General features: G+C 52.9%; 1 protein-coding gene across 8 annotated transcripts in view; it reads left to right on the top strand.

Moving 5' to 3' along the window:
- The window catches only part of JADE2 (jade family PHD finger 2), a 50650-nt gene that overhangs the window by 11278 nt on the left and 18135 nt on the right, over window positions 1-21237 (top strand). For all 8 annotated transcript variants that reach the window (XM_018050383.1, XM_018050379.1, XM_018050381.1 and 5 more), the window contains exons 3-8: window positions 1484-1572; window positions 12266-12423; window positions 16841-17001; window positions 17693-17904; window positions 19137-19304; window positions 20745-20861. In XM_018050383.1, coding sequence (XP_017905872.1) covers window positions 1484-1572; window positions 12266-12423; window positions 16841-17001; window positions 17693-17904; window positions 19137-19304; window positions 20745-20861 — 905 coding nt within the window. The remainder of the gene's footprint in view (window positions 1-1483; window positions 1573-12265; window positions 12424-16840; window positions 17002-17692; window positions 17905-19136; window positions 19305-20744; window positions 20862-21237) is intronic.

Genomic DNA, 21237 nt, shown 5'->3' with positions numbered 1-21237 from the left:
GGCTAGATGGAGTACATAATAGGTGATCAGTAAATGTTTGCTGAAGAAATTAATGAAGGATCCTGGCCTTCATGGGATCTTGGCAGTAGAATCTCAGAGATAGACTTGTGTGGGAGCTGGGTGTGTCAGCTGGACAGAGGGGGACACTCTTACACAGAAAATGGGGCTTAGGGAGCCTCTCCTGAAATGTGGAGGCAAGAAAGTTTGCATTAGGTGAGAGTTTGTCCCTGGTACCAGAAGGCAGCTCTTCTCAGATGCCCCAGGAACCCGGGCCTGCATGAGCCAGTCAGAGTAAAGAGTGCCATTCTGCCCTGTGTAGGAGAGATGTGCTGCCAGAAGATTCCCACCTAGTGGTGCCCTCAGGTGAAAGCCCAGGCTGAGAAAGAGGCTGCACTGCCACAGAGGCTGGGCCTGGAGCCCTGCAGCTGTAGACCTTAGCTTGTTCACATATATGGTGAGCAGCTGGGATTGGGGAGAGCCTCAAGGCCCCCTTAGAGTCCCTGGAGTTCTCCTGCCCGCAGGAACCTGAGGGTTCAGGAACACATGCACTAGGGTGAGAAGCTAGTCCTCGCCTGCTCTCTCCCTCCGGGTTTCCTTCACTGTCCTTTGGGGTCTGTTTGCTCAGACTCCAGCTTGGCCCTGGAGTCTGACCTGGCTGGCTCTTCCTCCCCATGGCAGTAGATCACAGCATTTGGCCCTCTGTGACTGCAGTCACGCTGCCTGTGGCCTGTATCAGTGTCCTCTGCTTCTAACTTTATTTCAGGCAAAGGAACCCTTGAAGCCCCTGGCACCTGCAAGGGAGAGCACCTGGCAGCCGAGCCCTGTATCTGCATTGGAGTTGGGCTGGGCTGTGGCACACTCCCTTCTCACCAGTCCCCGCACTGCCCATCTAGGCTGTGCTCTGCTCCTTTGACCCATTGGAGTGGAGTGACCCATAGAGTGACACGCACTCTTAGTGGTCCCGCAAGGGCCTTTAGAACCCGAGTGATAATGGTAGTGTTTATCAAAGCATTGCCTTGTGCAAGGGACTGTACTAAGGCTTTACAGGCATGGTCTCATTTAATTCTCACAAAAACTCTGAGGATAGTTACTCTCTGCTCCCATTTTATACAAAAGCAAGCTGAGGCTCAGACTAACTCATTTGCCCATCATGAGGAGCTAATAAGTGACTGAGCCAGGGCTCAGGCTTAAGTGTCTACTTTAGAGCAACCCTCTTGGGTCACATAGAAAGCTAATACTGAGTCCTTGTCCAGCTACCTTTCACCTCCCAAGTCTCTCCTGGTTGGTGAGTGGAGGAGGCGACATGTCCCCATTCATCGTTGGAGAGACCCAGAGCAGGGACAGTCTACCAGATGCTCACAGAGGTCTCCACCTCCCGAACATTCAAGCCAGAGCTTGCCTTACAGGTTTCCTTTCCCTGGACATGGGAGGGTGGTGTTCCTGGCCTGCCAGGGGCCCCTCATGGGCTGTGCTCTCTCTGCAGGTCATGCGACATCTGCATCAAGATGCTCCAAACTGCCCAGCAGCACCAAATCGGGTTGGCCCCGGCAGAACGAAAAGAAGCCCTCCGAGGTGGGTAATGACAAGTATCCTGGAGAAAGATGAAACAAGTGGAGAGGTGTGGAGGAGTGGAGCAGAGTGGAGGAGCAGAGACCTGTGGAGAGGAAGGACCGTGCAGGGGAGTGCAGGTGTACGGGGAGAGGCGGCTCCTGGAAGAGGACGTAGCCATTGCGAAACAAGACCAGTGTGGCCGAGTGAAGTGATTGAGAGGAAAGGCTGGGAGTGCCAGTTCTCATAACGTTGTAGGTTGTTGTAAAGATGTTCCTATTGATCTGAGTGAGGGGAGGAGCCTTTCAAAGATTCTAAGCAGGGTAATGACATAGTCTGATGTTTTAATTAAAGGTCCCGCTGACTGCTGTGAGGGGGAGGGAATGTGATGGGCAAGAGTGGGAGCAGGGAGGCTTCTTTAGCAGTTGTCCAGGAGAGAAATTATGGTGGCCTTAGAGCTGGGTGATTGCAGTGGAGTAAGAAGCAGTAGGATATATGGGACATTTTGGAGGCTGAGCCAAGCAAGAATGATAGGATTTGTTGATGTAGGGATGAAGGATGGCGTCTTCAGAGTCATCCAGTCAGGTCATCCTCTCCTTATTATGCCCATTCCACCTGCACCTGCACTGTACTCCTCCCTGCTTTGACCCTGTCTTTTGGGACAGGTAGGGGTGTCTACGACATCTGGGGCTGTAGAGAGTTTTGGAAGTGGGTAGACAAATGGACATGGGGCCCTGCCTCCTGTAGCCCCTGAAAAATCACATCCTAGAGCCTCATTGCTCCCTCTTAGGTCTGCAGTGCATTACAGTGGGCACAGAAGAGACCTTTAGAACAGATGAGGCTGCAAGAGCCCTGAGTCCCCAGTGGGGTGGTTTTAAGTCTGACCTTTAAGGGAGACATTGTTCTGCAGGCCACAGGGCTTCCCCAATGGCTCAGTGGTAAAGAATCTACCTGTAACACAAGAGACACGGGTTCGATCCCCTGGTCAGGAAGATCCCCTGGAGGAGGGCATGGCAACCCCCTCCAGTATTCTTGCCTGGAGAATTCCATGGATAGAGGAGCCTGGCGGGCTACAGTCCATAGGGTCACAAAGAGTCGGACACGACTGAGTGACTTAGTACGCACACACGGGCTGGACACTTTACTTTTTGTTAACCCTCCTGTTACAGTAAGGAAACTGAAGATCCTAAGGTTATATATATAGTCAAGATGTGAAGTTATTGGGGCCAACAGCACCAGTGTGGGAAGGCTCAGAGTTCTAGGGCAAAGCGCTTGGCCCTGCCCGGGACTGAAGGAGGATATCTTTGTTCTGAGCCTGGCAACCTCTTTTCCTCTCCTCGCAGCAGTGGTGATCCAGCAGCTGCTGTCCTTAGCCAGTCCCTAGGGGTGTCTTCCACAGAACCTTGGATTTGAAAAAGGACTCCCCACGGAGTTGGCCTACCCTGGGACTCATCTTTTGTGGGGATTGGAGGTGGGGACACCGATTTGAGTTCTGAAGCATCCTGTTCCCATCCCTTAACCAACTGTCCTCCCTTGGCCCCACAGTGGAGGGGTGGAGACAGAAGGAGATATCTCCAGGAATGCAGTAAGGACTGGAATAAAAACTGGGAGTGAGGTGGGCATGGGAAGATGTTGTTCTTGAGGCTCTTAATAGGGTTCCATCCCTGGGTTGGGAAGATCCCCTGGAGAGGGAAATGGCGACCCACTCCAGTATTCTTGCCTGGGGAATTCCATGGACAGAGGAGCCTGGGGGGCTTCAGTGTATGGGGTCGCAAGGAGTCGACCCATCTGAGCGACTAACAGTAGCCCTGCTCAGTGGGTGGACAGGCTGTGTTCTTGTGCGTTGGGAAGTAGGAGGAGAGTGTGCTAGGGCCCTGGGACCACCTCTCTACCCCGACCCTCATCTTGAGAGCTACAGCGGCTCGCAGTTACTACTTGGGCTGGATTAGTAAAACCCTAGCCACCTTCTGTGTCTCCCTGGTCCTGAAAGGCAGTAGTCATCCTGCTGTTTTGGAGCTGAGGAACGTGCCTCTGAGAATCTCACCTCCTCACTGCCTTCATGGGCTATTCAGATTGGAGAATGGAGGGGAAGTTCCGGGGAGCCCCTGGGGCTGGCTTAGTTCTTTCCCCTAGCTCTCACTTTAAGCAGCAGGAGGAGGAGGGGCCTCTGCTCTGGGCGGAGATCCTGGGGACCAGGCTGCTATCAATACCAGGATAGGCCAGCTGGCTAGGGGGAAACAGGTGTCAGGCAGAGGCTGAGGGGAAAGTGTGATTTGCATGGCGCTGAGAATTCCCCTCCCTCTTGGATTTTCCTGCGCAGGGCCTTTGAACCTTTCTCCACCTAAAAATAGAATCGAACCATTGCGCGGGTGCTGAATGGGGACTGGCTGTGCACAGCCCTGGGTTCAAGCCCAGAAGTCTCTGCAGGGGCAGGGAGGGCCTCTGACGCCCTCAAGTCCTAGGCTCCTGGAGGGCTGAGGAAGTCTTCCCTGTCTTGAACTGTCGCCAAGGACAAGCTTTTCCTCCCACAGCAGGCGGGAGAGCAGCCTGTGAGGTTTCCCTCGTCCCCTAAGCGAGGAGGCTGAGCCATAAGCCGGCATAAATTCCAAGTTTTCGTGGGGCAGAGAGGAAACCATCGATGAAAGCTTCCAAATGATTTGGCTCTAGAGAAGGCGGAGATGAAAGCGAGGATTTGGCGGCAGATAATGCTCACACTAAATCTCTTCATTGGGCTGTCCCTTCTCTTTCTATGCACAGGCTGGAGAGAAAGGCCTTCCTAATCTGCTGGTGCTGGGGGCTAAGGGCTTCCGACACCCTGGTGAAAGGGCTTCTGGAGTCTCTCCCACTCAGTGCCAGAATAAGAAGCCTGGGAGCTGGTTTTCAGGCTGTACACACAGTCTGCTCCCAGTCTGGTTCAAGTTCCCAGCTTCAATACATGCAAGTTGATGTGTGTGGTACAGGAGTCCCTTCCCGGTGGCTGCACGCAGAGCCATGGGACTCAGAATTCTCTTCGTCTCCTCATCTTTGAAGATGGACAGTGATGAATGGGGATTTGAGCATCAGGAGTATTTAGCGTGACAGCAGCACTGGCCCATAGAGAAGCCGCCAGTTATGAAAAGGGCAGGGAATGGGTTTAGATGGGACTGGCAGGGCAGCCCCTGAGATGATATGTGCACTTTGAGGGTGCAAATCAAGGGGCGCCCTGCACACAAGAGGGAGAGGCCCCAGGCTGGAACAGAATGCTCTGACCAGGAGTCAGGACCCTGGACAGGGCCGAGGCCTTGAGGCCCAGCTTCTCATTCTGGCCCTTAACCAGTGGGCGGCTTCCCTCAGCCTGACTGAGAGGGGACTGCAGGCCTTAGTACTCGGGGCTGAAAGAGCAGGCCCTGGGATTCCTGAGAGGCTGGTTTAGGATTTTTGGTGGCAGTACACTTAGTCTGAAGTTGGCTGCAGGATCCGTTTGGCAGTGGAGGGAAAAGGTGGGGCTGACCCCAGGAACACAGGCTGCTGCCTTCCTCTACTCTGCCTGCCAGTGGGATCCCAACAAAGCTGAGCTCTGTACCTTGGTGCTTAAGTTGGCCAGGCCCGTCCTGAAGGAGAGGATGGGATTATCCTAGCCTGGGAGAGCTGGTATCATAAACTGCACTGAGGCCTTGTGTTTCTGACCTGGCCTGTCTCACTAAATACTGTGAATGTAACTTTGTGGGTCATACCTCTGAGAGCCTGACAGAGATCACAGACCAGGGATTATTTTATAAAATACCAATATCAGACCCCTATCCCATACCATTTTCAAGAATTCTGACTTGAATGCTTTGGAGTAGGGCCCCAGGCACCTGTACTTTTTCAAAGCCCTCCTGCTGGAAGCCAGGGTTAAGAACTACCTTTTTCCCTGATCTGCTAAGATGGGAGTTTCTGGCTTGGTCCTCGCTGAAAGTTGAGGGAAGAAGGGAAGGCCTTCCAGCCTGGTTCAGTGACCTAAACAAATGCTGGCCATGTGGGTGTGGCATCACCCACAGCTCCTCCCTTCTCCCACAGTGGCCATGGGACTGACAGGTTTCTGCTAAGCCCTTGGCCTGGCGTGGGTGGGAAGGGCAGTTTGAGAAGAGACCTGGAAGCCAGGTGGTTGGGAGACTGTGGTTGGGAGAGTGCTGTTTTGAAGCCATGTCTTCCTCAGGCCTGAGGCAGAGAGGCAGATAAAGGAGCAGGCTGAGAAGTGAGGATTTCCCCAGACAGGCTCTCTTAAGGTAGAAAGCTGTGTTTTCAGGAATTCAGAGTCCCCAGAAGTCAGCCAACGGGCAGGGAGATAGGTCTTTAGGACTTTAGTGATTAAACTCAGCAAACCAGCAAACCCATGACCCAGAGGGATGTTATGGGGAGGGAGGTGGGAGGGGGGTTCATGTTTGGGATCGCATGTACACCCGTGGTGGATTCATGTCGATGTATGGCAAAACCAATACAGTATTATAAAGTAAAATAAAGTAAAAATAAAAAGTTAAAAAAAAAAAAAAAAAAAAAAACTCAGCAAACACTCGAGAGCACCTCTGAGGCCCAGCCTAGTGCCAGGGACATAGAAAGCGCAGGCCCTGTCCCTGGGGAGCTTGTCTTCTGACCGTTGGCAGGATGCAGGTGCTGCACAGGAAAGTGTCCGTTACGAGAGATGTAGCCAGCTTGCCACTGAGGACCTGTGAGACTTTGGGCAAGTATAGTCTCTTTGTGCACCTCAGGGTGGTTGTCTGTAGAGTGCTGTCCTGCAGTGTCTGTTCTGTAGGTGTGACTGTCCTGTCCTGAGGCCCGTGGAGTCTAGGGTTGGGGAGAGCCCAGACGTGAGTGAAGGTGGAGCTGCCGTGCCTGGGATGGAAGCCTGGATGGTCTCAGAATGGGTGGGCAAATGTTGGGCTCCTTTTTAGGCCCTGGTGACAAACTGTATATACCTCGAGATGAGAGAATGAGGGGCTTCTCTGTGGGTTCCGCAGGGGCCCTTCACCAGTCCTTAGGCTCTCATCCCTGGAACAGGGCCTGGGAGAAACCGGTGACCCTGTGAACAGCCTCTGCCCCCAGTGGAGGTCTTCCAGATCCAGTGTCTGTGAAAGTTCCTGTATAAGGATGGCCCTCCCTAGGAAAGGCCCTCCCTAGGGAAGTGGAGGGTGAGAATGCTGCATTTCTGCTTGACCCATTGCTTTTGAAGATGGGCCCCTTCCCCCCTGGGTGAATGCAAGGGTGGCCAGATGGGTGTTGGGGTGCAAAGCCATGGGATAAATAAGGTGCTTTCCTGGAGGAGCAGAGGTATTATCCAAATGTTTGAAATGACACAATATTGTATATTAAAACAGTGCTGGCATATGTTGTAGTGAAAGGCAGAGTGCTCCTAAACTTGAGAGTAAATAGGAGATTCCCCAGAAAAGGGTTTTTTTTTTTTTGCTTGACCCTGTGGTTGTGAGCCATGCTTCTAGCCAACAGCTCTTCTGCTACCCTGGCAGGCAGGCGGGCGGTGAGGGGAGCCCTTCCACTGGGCCTCCCACTGTTCTGGGGTGGGGGGCAGAATCCGCTTCTCATACAGTCAGAAACACTGCTGCTCCCGCCAGCTGGAAAGGCCTCCCGGCCTCTGGGACTTGTCTTGCAAAAGAAATGTGTGTAATAAATCCTGTTTAAGAGGAGGAAGTGCTGTTATCCTTGTGAAAGAGAAAGAGATGTTGAGTGTGTGTGTGTGTGTGTGTGTGTGTGTGTGTGTGTGTAAGTGTCTGACCAAATTAGCCTAGTGGTAGCTTGAATAGGACTGGGAAGCTATTTCCAGAGCCCTTCTCTGGTGTTTTATGCTTAATTTTAAGTATCTAAGTATGCTCTTGGCTGAGATACTTTATCAATTTCCAGCCCAAGAAAGAGATTTTTTTTTTTTTAAGAGAAGAAATAGCAGACTGGTTTGCAGGCAGGATTGCATTGGTTAAAGCACAGGGCAGACCTCAGGCAAGTGGTTTAACCTCTCTGAGTCTTGGTCCCCACATCTGTAAAGTGGGAGGAATATGAAATAGGTGAGATTGTATATATAAAGTGTTTAGCGTAGCACCTAGCATGCTACAGCAGAGCAATTACTTTTCACTGTTAGCTGTCCTTTCTAATGAGATGAGGTGCTCAGAATAACACAGAAATTTCAAATGAGGCATTTGGTAGTGATTTTACATGGCTCTTCCAAGACAGACTGTCATACATCCTTTGGGAGATTAGAGAGAGGGGCCATTCCTAGCTTTGCACGGGGCCTTTTGATGTGGATAGAAGGCAAGGAGAGGCTGTCCTGGCCAAAGCCATTTTCACTGGCTTTGGGACAACCACCAAGACCAGTTCCTGAGTTCTGCCTGGAAGAATCCTTTGGGCCAGCCCTCTGCCTTCACTCTCCCTGCTAGGCAAGAGAGGAAGTTTCAGAGTTTAGTCATATAGGATTTAGGCAAATCCTGTGGTTCATGCATTCATTCACTCACTCACTAATTTCACAAACATTTCTTGAATACCTGCTGTGTGCCAGGCACTGTGCCACAAATAGGCACAATGATAAGCAGGACACATAGTCTCTGCCTCTCTCAGCTTGATTATTAGAGGAGATGGACGTTAAACAAATAATTACACAGATAATTGTATTCTGTAATTACGATAAGTGCTGGAGCTTTTCCTTAAGTAACGGAACTTCCCTTTGGTGCCTCTTGGTCTGAAATACACTGTGATATATAATACTTTACTCTTGAGAAAAGGAAGCAGAAACCAAGGTCCCAGGATGAAATGTTCAAATACTATTCATAAATCTCACGATCATGTACAGGAATGCTGAGGATAGCAGAGTTGAAAGTTGTCTGTTGTCATCGTCTTCATCTGCTTTTGGAGATCACGTCAGACTTCAGACATGACGTGCTTTCTGGCATAGCGCAGTTTTGGTTCTCCGTGGGAAAATAGGCTCGGAAAGATAGACAGACTTTTCAGTGCTTGTGGTCTCAGTCTTGGGAAGAGGAACTAGAAGGCAAGCCCCATGCAGCTTCCCGATGTCTGGGCAGAGCAGGGTCTCCAGCTGTCTTCAGAGCTGCGTTGACACCTCTTGCATTCACATTGGTTACTAGGTTAGAGTTTTAGACCTTTAAACATTCTTCATACTGTTTGAAGAAGCTACAATTAACGTCTCCCAAGCAGCTCAGCAGAACTTGGTTGCTAGGCAGCAGACCTTTAAAGACAATTTGTCAACTTCTGCCAAAAGAGAAAAATAGTAAACATTCACATTCTTAGAAAATTGCTTGTTTTCCAGCTTCCAACTTCCTTGCCATGGCAAGGCCTCCAGTTCATCAGTGTCCATTTTATTATTTATTTAGTTTTCGTAAATAATTCAGAGGCATTTTAGGAGAATAATTGAGCCTTTTTTTGGAAGCCTAACCTTTGGCGATTTAAGACAGAAAGATGTTTGGGTTGCCCTGTTTGTGGACAGGTTTTATATGAGTATTCAGGGGTTCCTTTGGAAGGTACAGTCCCCAGCTGTATCCTCGGGCAGCTACCCAGAAAGATGGTGGCAGATCCACGGGAGGCTCTTCAATCATTCAGCCTTAGTTAGCACCTAGCATGTGTCAGGCCCTGCGTGCACTGTTGCAGCCTGTAGCCTGGCCAGACCTCACTGAGCTTACCTTCTAGTGGGGAAGGCCTGGCAGGAAACCAAGGGATACCAGTAGAGGGGCTGTGGGAGTCCAGAGGAAGCCCAGAACCCAGCCTGGCATCAGAGAAGCCTTCCTAGAGCAGTTGTGGGCTGAAGTAACACCCTGAGGGTGAAACAGACCGCCCCCATTTTGGCAGGGAGAAGTGTCCCAGTGGGGTCCTCCCCTGTGCCAAGTGTGAGACGTGCTCGGGAGGGAGACTGGCTACTAATGCAGTCGTGGCTCGTCCTGAGGGCAGGGAGAAGACAGTGGAAAGCCGCTGGAGAACTTGGAACTTGCAGAGGTCACCACCTGATTTGCATATTCCAGCCTTTGGGGAAGCCCCTTGATTTGGCTTTGAGTTAATTCAAGGGCATTGGCAGTGAGCCAGTGGCCAAGAGGGGCGAGGTTGCAGAGGAGTGCCGGATGGCTCCAGAGTTGTCTGTCTGGGTTCCTTTGCCACTTCTAATGTGTAGGACCTTGTGTAGGTTATTAAACTAACCTGAGTCCCAGGTTTCTCTAATGTAGAATAGGGATGGTAACACCATCCACCTCACAGAGTTGGAATAGGGGCTAACAATTAATTCAAGGACAGCCATTGGATTGGTGCTGGGCACACCGTGTTCTTTTAAGTGTTGACTAGTACCTGTAAGATAGTGCTGCTATCCTCAGTCCTGTGCCCAAAGGGGCCAGTGGCATCCAGTCACACCAGATGAAGCTTGCGGCTCTCTTGGGACCAGACTCTTTTTCTCTCCTGAATCTCCTTACCTGAGTTGAGCATGGGATCCTTTCCTGCTCTTGAGTTCTCAGCACCAAGCCTGTTCCTAGGACAGAGCCACCTCTCCCCTGCTGGTGTGGCTTGGCACTCTGTCTGCACGTACAGACCAGGGCTGCCTCTTGCTCCATTTGGTCCAGGTACTTGGGTTGTTTCAGCTCTGGATGTATCCATGAGGTGTTTCTCCAGTTCATGGGGGTTCAAAAAGCACTGCCAAGGAGCCAGCTGGGGTCATCAGACTTCTCAGGTAACTTCCCAGAGGGGCCCTTTTATTCACTCATCCATTTAATCATTCTCTCAGTTACTATTTATCAAGCACCTACTATGTGCCAGCCACCCTGCCAAGCCCTGAGAATGTTGCAGAGAACAGGACAGGTGTGGCAGGAGAGATGACAAGAAGCAAGGAACATGCATCCACCAGTTAATTTTGGGGAGTATATGTACTCAGAAGTGAGACAGGACCATGGGCTGGAAAGTGGCTCTGTTGGCTGGTTGGCCACCCTGAGTTGCAGTGATCAGGGTGATCCCACGAGGCAGCATTTGAACTATAGCTCAGGAAAAGGGAACAGCAAGAGATTTGAGACTCACCAGTGCCTTTTTGGAGGGGCACACAGTGACACTGGGCTCCGGAAGGGGCAAGATGACAGGCTTTCCCTGGAGGCTGGTTCCTCATGGCATTCAGAGTAACAGGGCATTAGATGTTGCACCACGTAGGGCTTGCCAGGGTTGGGAGAACTTTGAGACAGTCACCAGTCTGCTGTGGGTCCAGTTTACCCCTGCTGGGTCCTGAACAGGGGGCCCCGGAGGGAAATAACCTGGCCCCAGCTAGCAGAGGTGGGGAGAGCGCTGAAGGACAGCACAGAAGCACCCACTACCTGAGTTTATGTTCTTATATTAGTTGTCTTGCTACTTGCTAATAAGATATGCAAATTATCCGGGTTGTGAAATCTTTGCCACATTTCATCTTCTGTGTAATTAGCATTTAATCGTAATCTCATTTAAATTTTTTCACACTGACACCCTAATTAAATGTTAGGGTGTTAGTCTTAACAATTAAATTATATTGGCAAATAGAGTCTTCAAGAAACTTGACCTTTTGCAAGCAAGGGCCCTCTCTGGCTAGAAGCAGACGTTGATTAGATTTCTGCAAGACGCTGCCTTGAGCCCCCTTGGTGCCCCCTTTCAGCTGTCTCCTAGATTGAAGTGAGGCAGACGGCCAGCAGGTGGGGCCTCCTGCAGGCAGAAGTCACCACTGACTGGCCACCACCCCTGGAAGGCTGGTGGATGCTGAGTCTTCTAGGGAGGGGCGTGGGCTTGGAGTTGGGTCTGAAACCTGGAGGACTCCCTAAAGTGGTTTCTTGTCTCTCTGTGATATGAACGCTCCTTTTAACTTGTGATGTTCACTGGGAAACTTGGTACCAGAGCAAGTCACATAGTGTCTAGGGCTGCCAGCAAGTCCTGCAGCAGCCCTTTGTGGTGAGGCCAAGCAACTGGAACAGATGAGGCACTGCCAGTGCGCCTGGGGCTGGGCTTGGAGGGTGCTTTGGGGTGGGGAGCCACAGACAGAACGTTGGGAAAAGGTTTCCCTGAGTGAGCAAGTGCTCACAAGGAAACCAAAGCACGAGGGTGTGTCCACTCGTGGCCTGGCCCCGAGGGGTTTGGAAGGGCTTGATTGAGAAGGAATTCCACACGCTTCTCCTTCCTCATCATAGAGCATGGCACAGCGGAGCACCCACTGAACAGGGCATATGGTGGCGTTGTTCCTGGGGACCGTGAGGCCCTGCCCCAGGGGCGGCTGCCCTCTAGGCTCCCCCAGAGCTGGCCTCTCTCTCAGCCATTTGCTTGAGGCCTTGGCGTGTAGTTGCCTGGCTTCTATTGCACTTGTAACTGCAGTTACAACAACAAACATAATCTTGAATCTTCAACAAAAATTCCCTAAACAGACACTTCATGGCAGTATTGCATTCACACAAGCCTTTCTGCCAACTGATTTTTTTCCTCAGTATTTTTGCCTTTTCCGCATATCTTTCCTCTTCTCTCTAAGGTCCATTCCTATCCATCACTCAGACTCTGTCCTTGAGCAGATCAGAGCATGTAAGTTCAATTCAACGTTTATTGGAGATGGGTTCAGAGAAGATGGGTTATTGTACTTACTGCTTCTGTGTTGTATTCTCATTTTTGAGTGAGTGGGCTTTCAGCATTTGCCTTTTCCTGCCCTGGCCTGTGAAGCAGATCACCTGGAGACGATCTGAAACCATTCTTCCTCTACCTTGTCTCCCTACAGGTTTTCCGGACAGACTTGATCACAGCCATGAAGATCCCAGACTCATACCAGCTCAGCCCGGATGACTACTATATCTTGGCAGACCCATGGCGACAAGAATGGGAGAAAGGTGTGCAGGTGCCCGCCGGGGCAGAGGCCATTCCAGAGCCCGTGGTGAGGTGAGCCGGGCAGCCCAGGCCAGGGGGCCGTAGGAAGGGGAGGCTAGGACGAGTCAAGCGATTCCTTTCTAGTCTGTCTCTATTCTTAGTTTCTTTTGTTCTTAAAAAAACATTGCATGTTCCAGAAATACTGCCGTTTTACCTCTGAGGCCAAGGTTTTGAGCTTGGGCTCAGCTCTGGAGCCAGACAGCCTGGGTTCAAATTGCCTCTCAAGTTCAGTGGGACCTTGGGCAGGGAATGTAGTCTCCCTGGGCATCAGTTTTCTCGTCTATAAAATGGGAATGATAACAACAGCACCTGCCCTATGCAGTGGTCGAGATGATGTAGAGAAATGGTGCTTGGAAGGCCCTGGACACAGGACTTGGCCCACAGGAACACTTAGTGAAAACTGGCCAACATTAGCTTGATGTCATTCTAAACTGGGTCCCGCCAGAAGATCGTCTTGGGGCTATCTTCAGACCTCTAACTAGTCCTTAAAATAGGGACAAACCATGCTCTTGGCTTCTTAAAACCTTTTTGAAGAGTTCTTGGGAGCAAGAAATCCAGTGCCTGGCACACACCAGATGTCCACAAAATGGTTGCTATGATCAGATTCTGAGGAGGGCCCGCTGCCTCCTAGGATCAGGATTGGATCAGGGCTGAGTCCTCTCTGGGCTCGGGAGCCTTGTGGTCTTGCAGGTCAGAGAGACTCCTGTGCTCATGTAAGGAGATGGCCCCATGGCCATGGGCCTTGCTTCCAGTGACAGAATTCAGCCAAGTGCTTCTTCCTGCACCTTTGGAAACCCTCCAAGTCGTGTCTTGGGCTATAGGGGCCTGCTGTTCTGGCCTCCCCTCCCCCACACACACCAGCCTGCCTGGGTTGGGCAGATTTGTGTTAATTGACAATCCATTCCCAGCCTTGGCAGCCCCGGGGCTCTCGCTTAGGTCCAGTTTGCCAGGGTCTAAGGGAAAGATTTCAGCTGTCACCTCCCTTGACATTGGCACTGATGCTTCCCTGGCAGCCACACCTATGATGGGCTCACAGACACCCAGTGCCTGCCTGGTGCCAGGCCTGTGCTAGGCATGGGATTACAGAGGCGAAGCACACACTAAGCCTCACTTGGTGCCCAGTGAGGATTGGGAATTGGGCAGTGCTTATTGTCCTGGGCTCGCAAGGGCTCTTATCTTTGGCCCTCTGAGAATCAGGGACGCTCCAGGCCTCTCTAGACGACAGTATATGTGGAGTTTGGAGAAAGACTTTATTCTACATGTCCTCTGCCCAGGGCCAAAACCAGCCAGCTTCACCCTGTCCACTCTACGGACCAAAGAACTGTAACTGACCTCTTTGAACCTGTTTCCTTCTCCATAAAATCGATCTAATAACAGTATATGCCTGATAGTGTAGTGGTGAGGATTAGTTGAGAATTCACATGTAACAAGGCAGAGGGGTAGGCCATTAGCTGGGCGGAGAAGGGCGAGTCCTGATTAGGCTTGGCCCAGCGGTTTGTCCTCTGTCCTCATGTCGATGTCAGGTGGTTCGGAAACATCTGCTGGCCTGGGTAATTAATTGTAGATGCCGCCACACAAGTAACTTGGCTTCAGTCGGTGTCTTATCTGTTGACATCACGACGGAAGCATGTGTTCACACAGCTCTGGCCCTACTAGGTACATTCCCCACATACACACAGGTCTAGGCTGACAAGAGCCAGGCACTCCTGGCCTATCCCTGCTCTTTGGAGAGAATAAGACTGGCAGGGGAGGGATGCTCCCACGGAGATATCTCTGGGCCCCATCTCCCCCTTTCTTCTTGTAGCCTGGCACCTCCACCTGCTGGGCCACCTTTCCCTGCACAGCTCTCACCTGGAAGCCAACACAGCAGGCGCCGTGGTCAGAACTGTTACAGGAGCTCTGTTCCTGAGAACTTGCTGTGCTAAGCCTTAAGTTCATCTTCTCATCTAATTATCATATCAGCTCTCTAAAAGGCACACTGCTGTCCCCATTTTATAGAGGAGGAAGTTGGGAAATTCTGGGGAATTCCCTGCATGACCGCCAGGGCCTTGTGGGCTGGGCCAGGAAGTCACAGGCCACAGGAACAGGCCCTGGGTTGCCTCTGTGTGGCCCAGAGAGAGTCTCGTGCCCTAGTCACCCTGGCTTGCTGACTCTGCCCTCCCCCACTGCCTCCCTGGTCCCCTCCGTCCCTTTCTTCTTGCCCAGTCCGCCCTGGCCCTGAGCAGGTCTACCCGCCTCATGGTCCTAAACTTCTCTGGATAATGAGAACCCCTCACTGTCAGATCATGAACTGAAGGAGGGCCTGCACTGTTCTTCGGGGTGGCTGAAAGAGACAGCCCAGGGCAAAACCAGCCTCTGTTTTCTATCTGGTCTTCTGGAGTGAGAGCCTCCCACGATACCCCCGCCACCTCCTCCCCCAGATCCCAGCCCAGCCACCTGTCTCCTCCCTGCTGACTTCGGTTCTACTGGCTGCAGCCAAGACTGAGGCCTTGACTGAGGGTGACGTCAAACCACCCTTGATAGGAGAGCTTCCTCCATAGTCAGAGCCAGAAGAGGCCAGACAGGTGAAGATGAGCACCCCAGGAAGCACAGGAAATGCCTTTTCTGTTGATAGCCTTTTAACCCAGCTTCCCAGAGAAAGGAATGTGATCTTGGCCCCAAGAGGTCTGGCCAGGTATATCCTGAGCACACAGTGTGGGTAGTTATGCCATTAGGTGGTGGGCTCTCGGGCTATCCCAAACCCCAGCTGAGCATAGGCCAGGGACACAAACAAAGCAGGGTTGTGGCAAAATTACAGTGTTTTTGAAAGAATGTGTTAATTTAAGTAAAAGCCTCCCAAGGAAAGGCAGAACTTTGTAGGACTCAGAGTCCTGCAAAGCAAATACTATTGCTTCTAGTTGAAATGGTCTAGGGGTTGGGGGTGGGCATCACGTCATTATTGTTGCCTAGGGCCTTCCTTGGAGAAGGCAATGGCACCCCACTCCAGTACTCTTGCCTGGAAATTCCCATGGATGGAGGAGCCTGGTAGGCTGCAGTCTATGGGGTTGCTAAGAGTCGGACACGACTGAGTGAATTCAGTCTCACTTTTCACTTTCATGCATTGGAGAAGGAAATGGTAACCCACTCCAGTGTTCTTGCCTGGAGAACCCCGGGACGGGGGAGCCTGGTGGGCTGCCGTCTATGGGGTCACGCAGAGTCGGACATGACTGAAGCGACTTAGCAGCAACAGCAGGGCCTTCCTTAATCCGGGCATCTTGTGTGGCAGAAGGTGACTCTAAGCCCCCTCCCTTGTATCCTTGCCTCCCTCAGTCTCCTCTGGACCTCCCTCCTGCCTGGAGGCTATTCTGCACCCCCCCGCCCTTCATCCTACCTGCCCTCTTGCCGACACCCGGGGTTCTTCCTGAAGCCCCAGTGCCCTCCCCATAGCTGTGCCATGTCTCTGCCTTCCCCTCCCCAGTCTGCGCTGAGTCACAGCCCCTGGCAGCCCTGCCTTCGACCCCAGGAGGCCTCTCGGGCAAGTAAGGGGCCTCGCAGCGCTGGCAAGGCTGGCCAGATGGAAGCCAGGCTCCACAGCAATAACCATGGCAACTGGTAGGGGGTGGGAAGAGCTGGCATTCTGAACTGGCACTAGGAACTGAGGGGCAGCGCACAGCTGAGCCAAGAGAGGAAGCCGTGCCCTCCCAAGGCAGAAAACCCTCATATTCCATTTCAGAAGGAGCAAAGTGATATCCAGAGGTCTTAAAATACACGCTCACTCGAGTGTAGTGCTTACTACATGCCATGCACAGTTCTAAGAGCTCCACACGTGTTCATCCATTTAATCCTCATGCCAACTATGGAAGCTAGGTGCTGTTATCATTGGTCCATTTTCTGGGGTGCAGAGGAGCTAAGTGGCTTCCCCAGAGTCACACATTAAGTGGCGGAGCTGGGCTTGGAGACCTTGCCCTGTAGCCAGGACCCTTGCAAGCTGTCTCCAAGGCAGAGCCATGGCCTGAGAGAGGGCTGACTTGAAGTGTGACCCTGGGACTGTAGCAGGTGCGTCCTCTTCACCCCAGAGGAGCCCTGGCCTCGGGTCCCTGAGCCTACTTGTGGAGGAGGGGCTGGGGCTTCTGGGGGCCTTTCCCCAGCTTTGAAAGGGTATGCGGAAGGACCTGGGGGCCAGCCAGCCCTATCCAACTTGTGCCCAAGTGACTGGCACTGGGCATTGCCCAGGATGGCAAAGGGAATGACCTCCTACAGCCTCTGCTGGGTGGGCAGATGGGAGGAGCGACTGGAAGGAGGCAGGCTCTGCTTGGCATCAAAGTCTCACACCTCACTTTACTGCTAGCCCCTCATCCAAGTTAGCCAACTCCCTGGGGGTGGCCCTCAGATCCAGCAAGAGTAGCAGGCTAAGGGCTCACTCCCCTCATATCTTCTCTTGAATTCTTAGGATTCTTCCGCCGTTGGAAGGCCCCCCTACCCAGGTTTCCCCTAGTGGCTCTGAACTTGGTGAGGGCTCCCAGCCTGATTGGCCAGGGGGCAGCCGCTATGACTTGGACGAGATTGACGCCTACTGGCTAGAACTCATCAACTCGGAGCTCAAGGAGATGGGTAGGTGACCTGCCAGGTGAGAATGGGACGGGGGCAGGCCACAGGGTTTTCTTCTAAACCATCCTCGATCTCAGAATGGCAGTGGCCACTGCTGGGCTTTGGCACTGCACAGATCTGAGGGAAAGTTCCTGCTATGTTACTGATTACTGTGGTTCAATTTCTTTAGTTGTCAGATAGAGGCTGTAATAGCATGTCATTTACAGGGTTTGGGGGAGTATTATATGACTGAGCGTGCACCCACACACTTAATAAGTCTGACTGTTACATGAAGAGTGAGTGAGCACCTAGAAGTCTAGTGTGACACATGGGGCTGAGGTCAGCTGGTATGGGCCTTCTGGCTGAAGGCCCACCATGTCCCAGGAAAAGCCAGCTCTGCTGGATTCAGCCACCTTCCTAGGTGCCCCCCATACACACAGCTCAGGCAGTGGGTTCCCCATGGTGGCGGCTGCATCCCAGAGACAGACACCCCCATAGTATCTGTGTGTACACAAGCATGTGTGTGTGGTCACAAGCAGGGTCTGAAGTTACAGTACCATACCAGGTCCCCGGGCCTTTGCATGGTCCAACTCAGTCGGTTTTCAGATGATGGAACTGGGGCCGGAGGCAGTAAACACGGTGTGTAGGTAGAAACGCTCCTGTACACCTGCCCCGAGAGGCTGGGCTCTGACGCCCCACCCTGCTCTCCTCACAGAGAGGCCGGGGCTGGATGAACTGACACTCGAGCGCGTGCTGGAGGAGCTGGAGACGCTGTGCCACCAGAACATGGCGCGGGCCATCGAGACGCAGGAGGGGCTGGGCATCGAGTACGACGAGGATGTCGTCTGTGACGTGTGCCGCTCTCCCGAGGGCGAAGATGGCAACGAGATGGTCTTCTGCGACAAGTGCAATGTCTGCGTGCACCAGGTGGGCGGCCCCCACAGCCGCTGCTGTGTGGTGCTGTCAGGCCCCCGCCTGACCACTCACCCTGGCTGTGGGGGTGTTGCAGCACTGTGGGCACAGGCCCCTAAGGAGGGCAAGTGGGGAGAAGGGAAGGGTGCGAGTGCCCACGGTGCCAGGGTTTAGCCCCCTCAGCCAGATTTGAGTAATGCCTGTTGGATGGTCTTCCTGTCCTTTGCCGCCAGCCTCCCTCAGACTCTGCCCACGGACCGTCCTACCCCGTCCTCCTCTGCTCCTCAGCTTACAACGAGGCAGCACAGTGTAGTGATGGAGAGCACAGCCTGGAGCCAGGCCACCTGGTTTCAAATCATGGCTCTGCCCTTTGCAAGCTGTGTGATTTGGGGTCGGTTTCTTGACCTCTCTGTGCTGCTGTTTCCTCAAGTATAAATAAAAGTAAGTCGTTTGGAGGATTAAGTTCCTTACTCTGAATCATTTGGTTTAGAATCGTACAGTAAGGGCTGTTCATATTTGTTAACAGTATTATGAGCCAGGTATGGCCTGACTAGGCTGCCCTGTTGATCTTGAGCCCCAAGGCTGTAGTTCTGGGGCATCTCTGGGCCTAGTTCATGGAAGATGTAGAAGAACTGACTAGAACTCAGTGGACCCACTCTAGCCCTGACTTTGAGGCCTTCCCTCAGCCACTTTTGCTGGAATAGTGCCTGGGGAGCTCAGAGGGGCTTCTCCTGGGTGGCAGGTGGGTAGGTGGTACACTACTTTCCCCATTCACCCTGTTCACATCCCTTATACCCAGCAGCTCTTAGGTCCATAATCCCTAGGCATGACCAGAAGGATCCCTGACCACAGATCCCTGTGAAAAAAAGACGAAAGCTCTGGGCCTTGTCCGAGGGCAGCATACATACCCAAATTTGTATTCAGTTTAAGGGAGTTCATGGACGCCCCTGAAATCCATCCTGGATTAGAAACCTCTGCTGAAGTGACTGTCCTCCCAGCAGAGGGCAGAGCTGAGCCCTTTCACAGAGGACTGTGAAATGGTGAAATTTCAGTGCGCAGTGCCTGCACAGAGCTTCCCTGGAGCCTTTGTGTTACAGTCCCTCAGGAGGTCTTCGGTGGGGCCGAGTAGCAGCGTCACTCTGTAGCTCCCAGTATGGGCTGGGCCAGGACTGTTTGCAGCTGAATGCACACTGCAGACGCACCTTGGCCACTGCCTCTGACCTGTGTCCTCCCTGCTCTCTCCCCAGGCATGCTATGGGATCCTCAAGGTGCCCACGGGCAGCTGGCTGTGCCGGACATGTGCTCTGGGTGTCCAGCCAAAGTGCCTGCTCTGCCCGAAGCGAGGAGGAGCCTTGAAGCCCACTAGAAGTGGGACCAAGTGGGTGCACGTCAGCTGCGCCCTGTGGATTCCTGAGGTGGGCAGAGGTGGGGGTGGGGTGGCCCTGGGGCCCAGCCATGGGAACGTGGGTCTGAACAGAACTCAGAGCCCAGATGGCAGAGCGCTGGGAACAGAAGGTGATGGGCTACAAGAAATGGCAGATCTCAGACGTCCAGCCTGGGAAGAATTCAGGCAGCAGCCCACAGGGAACCTTACCCTTGGACTTAGGCAGGACTTGGTCGTGGTTTACATGGGAAAATGGGATTTTGAGCCACTGGGGAATGCAGGTGGTAGGTGTGCGAGCTGGGCAGAAGTCAGGCAGCTGATTCTAGGGGAGAGCAGGTTGTAGGTTTACCCAGATCTAGACAGTGGTCCCAAGCAAAGTCAAGCACTTGTTTAAAAGGGAGCCAGATGACCCAAAAGGAAATCAGATGGGGAGCCTGGTTAAAACTGAGTAGTAAGACTGGCTGGGATGGAGGGGAGGGGCCGCGGGTGATGGGCTGGGCCCACAGTGAGTTAGCAGAGGCCTTGGGCTCCCATCTTATTTGACGTGTGAAATGCTGACATTTGCTGACGTTTCAGCCCTTCCCCTGCTGTGTGCCCTGAGCCAGAATGAGGCCCCACTCCAGTGCTGCCTGTGCCCGGAAGCCAGCCAGGTGGCCCGGTCAGCAGGTGGCCCCTCTTTTTCCTGGGCTTGCAGTCTGAAAGTCCTTGCTGGGTCCCACCTTGCAGGCTTCTGTGATCTTAGTGGTTATGTCAGCAGCAGTCACTTGCTCCCACATCAGCAGCTGGAAGGCTGGGACGACCTCTGAGTGTATCCTGGCTGAGGCACAGCAGAGACACAGAGAAGCAACCAGGACCTACCTATGGGGTTCTTTGGTTCAGGATCTCTGGGCAGGGACCCTTTTCCTATCCTCAGGCATGGCTCTGCCTCTGGGGTTGAGGGGTGGGCTGTGCCCAGGAGATGGGAGTGGTTATAGGCCTGTCCCCCTGGGAGGGGCTGAACAAAGGCACATCCCCCGTGGCCAGGAAAGCCCTGGAAGTCCCCAAGAAGAGATTCTGCTGTGGGGACCTATAGTTGCCACCCAGAAACAAGTAAAATTAGTACCAGTTCTAATAACTCTGAAGATGCTGTTAACAAAGGCCTGAGGTACAAAAGAGAAGGGGACCTTGCACACATACTCACCTGCACATGAAGCATCTCTGTCTTGAGACCCACACAGTCATGGGCACTCGTATACTCAGTCAGCCACATGCACACTGATGTATGCTCTCCCAGTCACTGTTTAAGCCTAGCCACCGGAGAGCACACACTAACGCTTGTCAGTGGTCCCCTTGGGACAGGAGATAGGACTTGGGACTCTCCCACTGCCCTGTCGGCCCACCGCCTGTTTCAGCAGACAGTCCTCTCTTTGGGTAAGCCCTGGAGGCCGGCTAAGGCTGAGAGGCCTGACGCAGCTCCCTGTGTCCTGCCCAGGTCAGCATCGGGTGCCCCGAGAAGATGGAGCCCATCACCAAGATCTCGCATATCCCAGCCAGCCGCTGGGCTCTGTCCTGCAGCCTCTGCAAGGAGTGCACGGGCACGTGCATCCAGGTACACGGCCCCTCCACCGCGCTGCTATCTGGGAACCCACTCAGGAGCCTGCTACAGCTACGCCATGGGGCGTGTCCGGGACAGCCTGTACAGCAGGCCACTGCCGCCACCCTCCGCCTGCCCCGTGAGGCTGCAGGCACAACCACTGTTGGGCCTGCGATGGGGACCACAGTCAGCTCCCCATCTACTGGACCTTCCTCTATCCATAGTATCACTGGGCATGGGGTAAAGGCCTGGGGAGCCAGGCTCACCACCCCATTATAGTACCAGGGACTTTGGCTTTCCCAACAGCAAATGTTTGGGGGCTTCATAAAGACGTTGACCTTACTTCCTGTGTCAGCTGGACATGTGAGAGGAATAGAAATTAAACTTTACT

This window comes from Capra hircus, chromosome 7, assembly GCF_001704415.2.
Source record: "Capra hircus breed San Clemente chromosome 7, ASM170441v1, whole genome shotgun sequence".
Classification (NCBI taxonomy): domain Eukaryota; kingdom Metazoa; phylum Chordata; class Mammalia; order Artiodactyla; family Bovidae; genus Capra; species Capra hircus.
The sequence above is the reverse complement of the archived record's forward strand: the minus strand, read 5'-3'. Positions and strand labels throughout refer to the sequence as shown.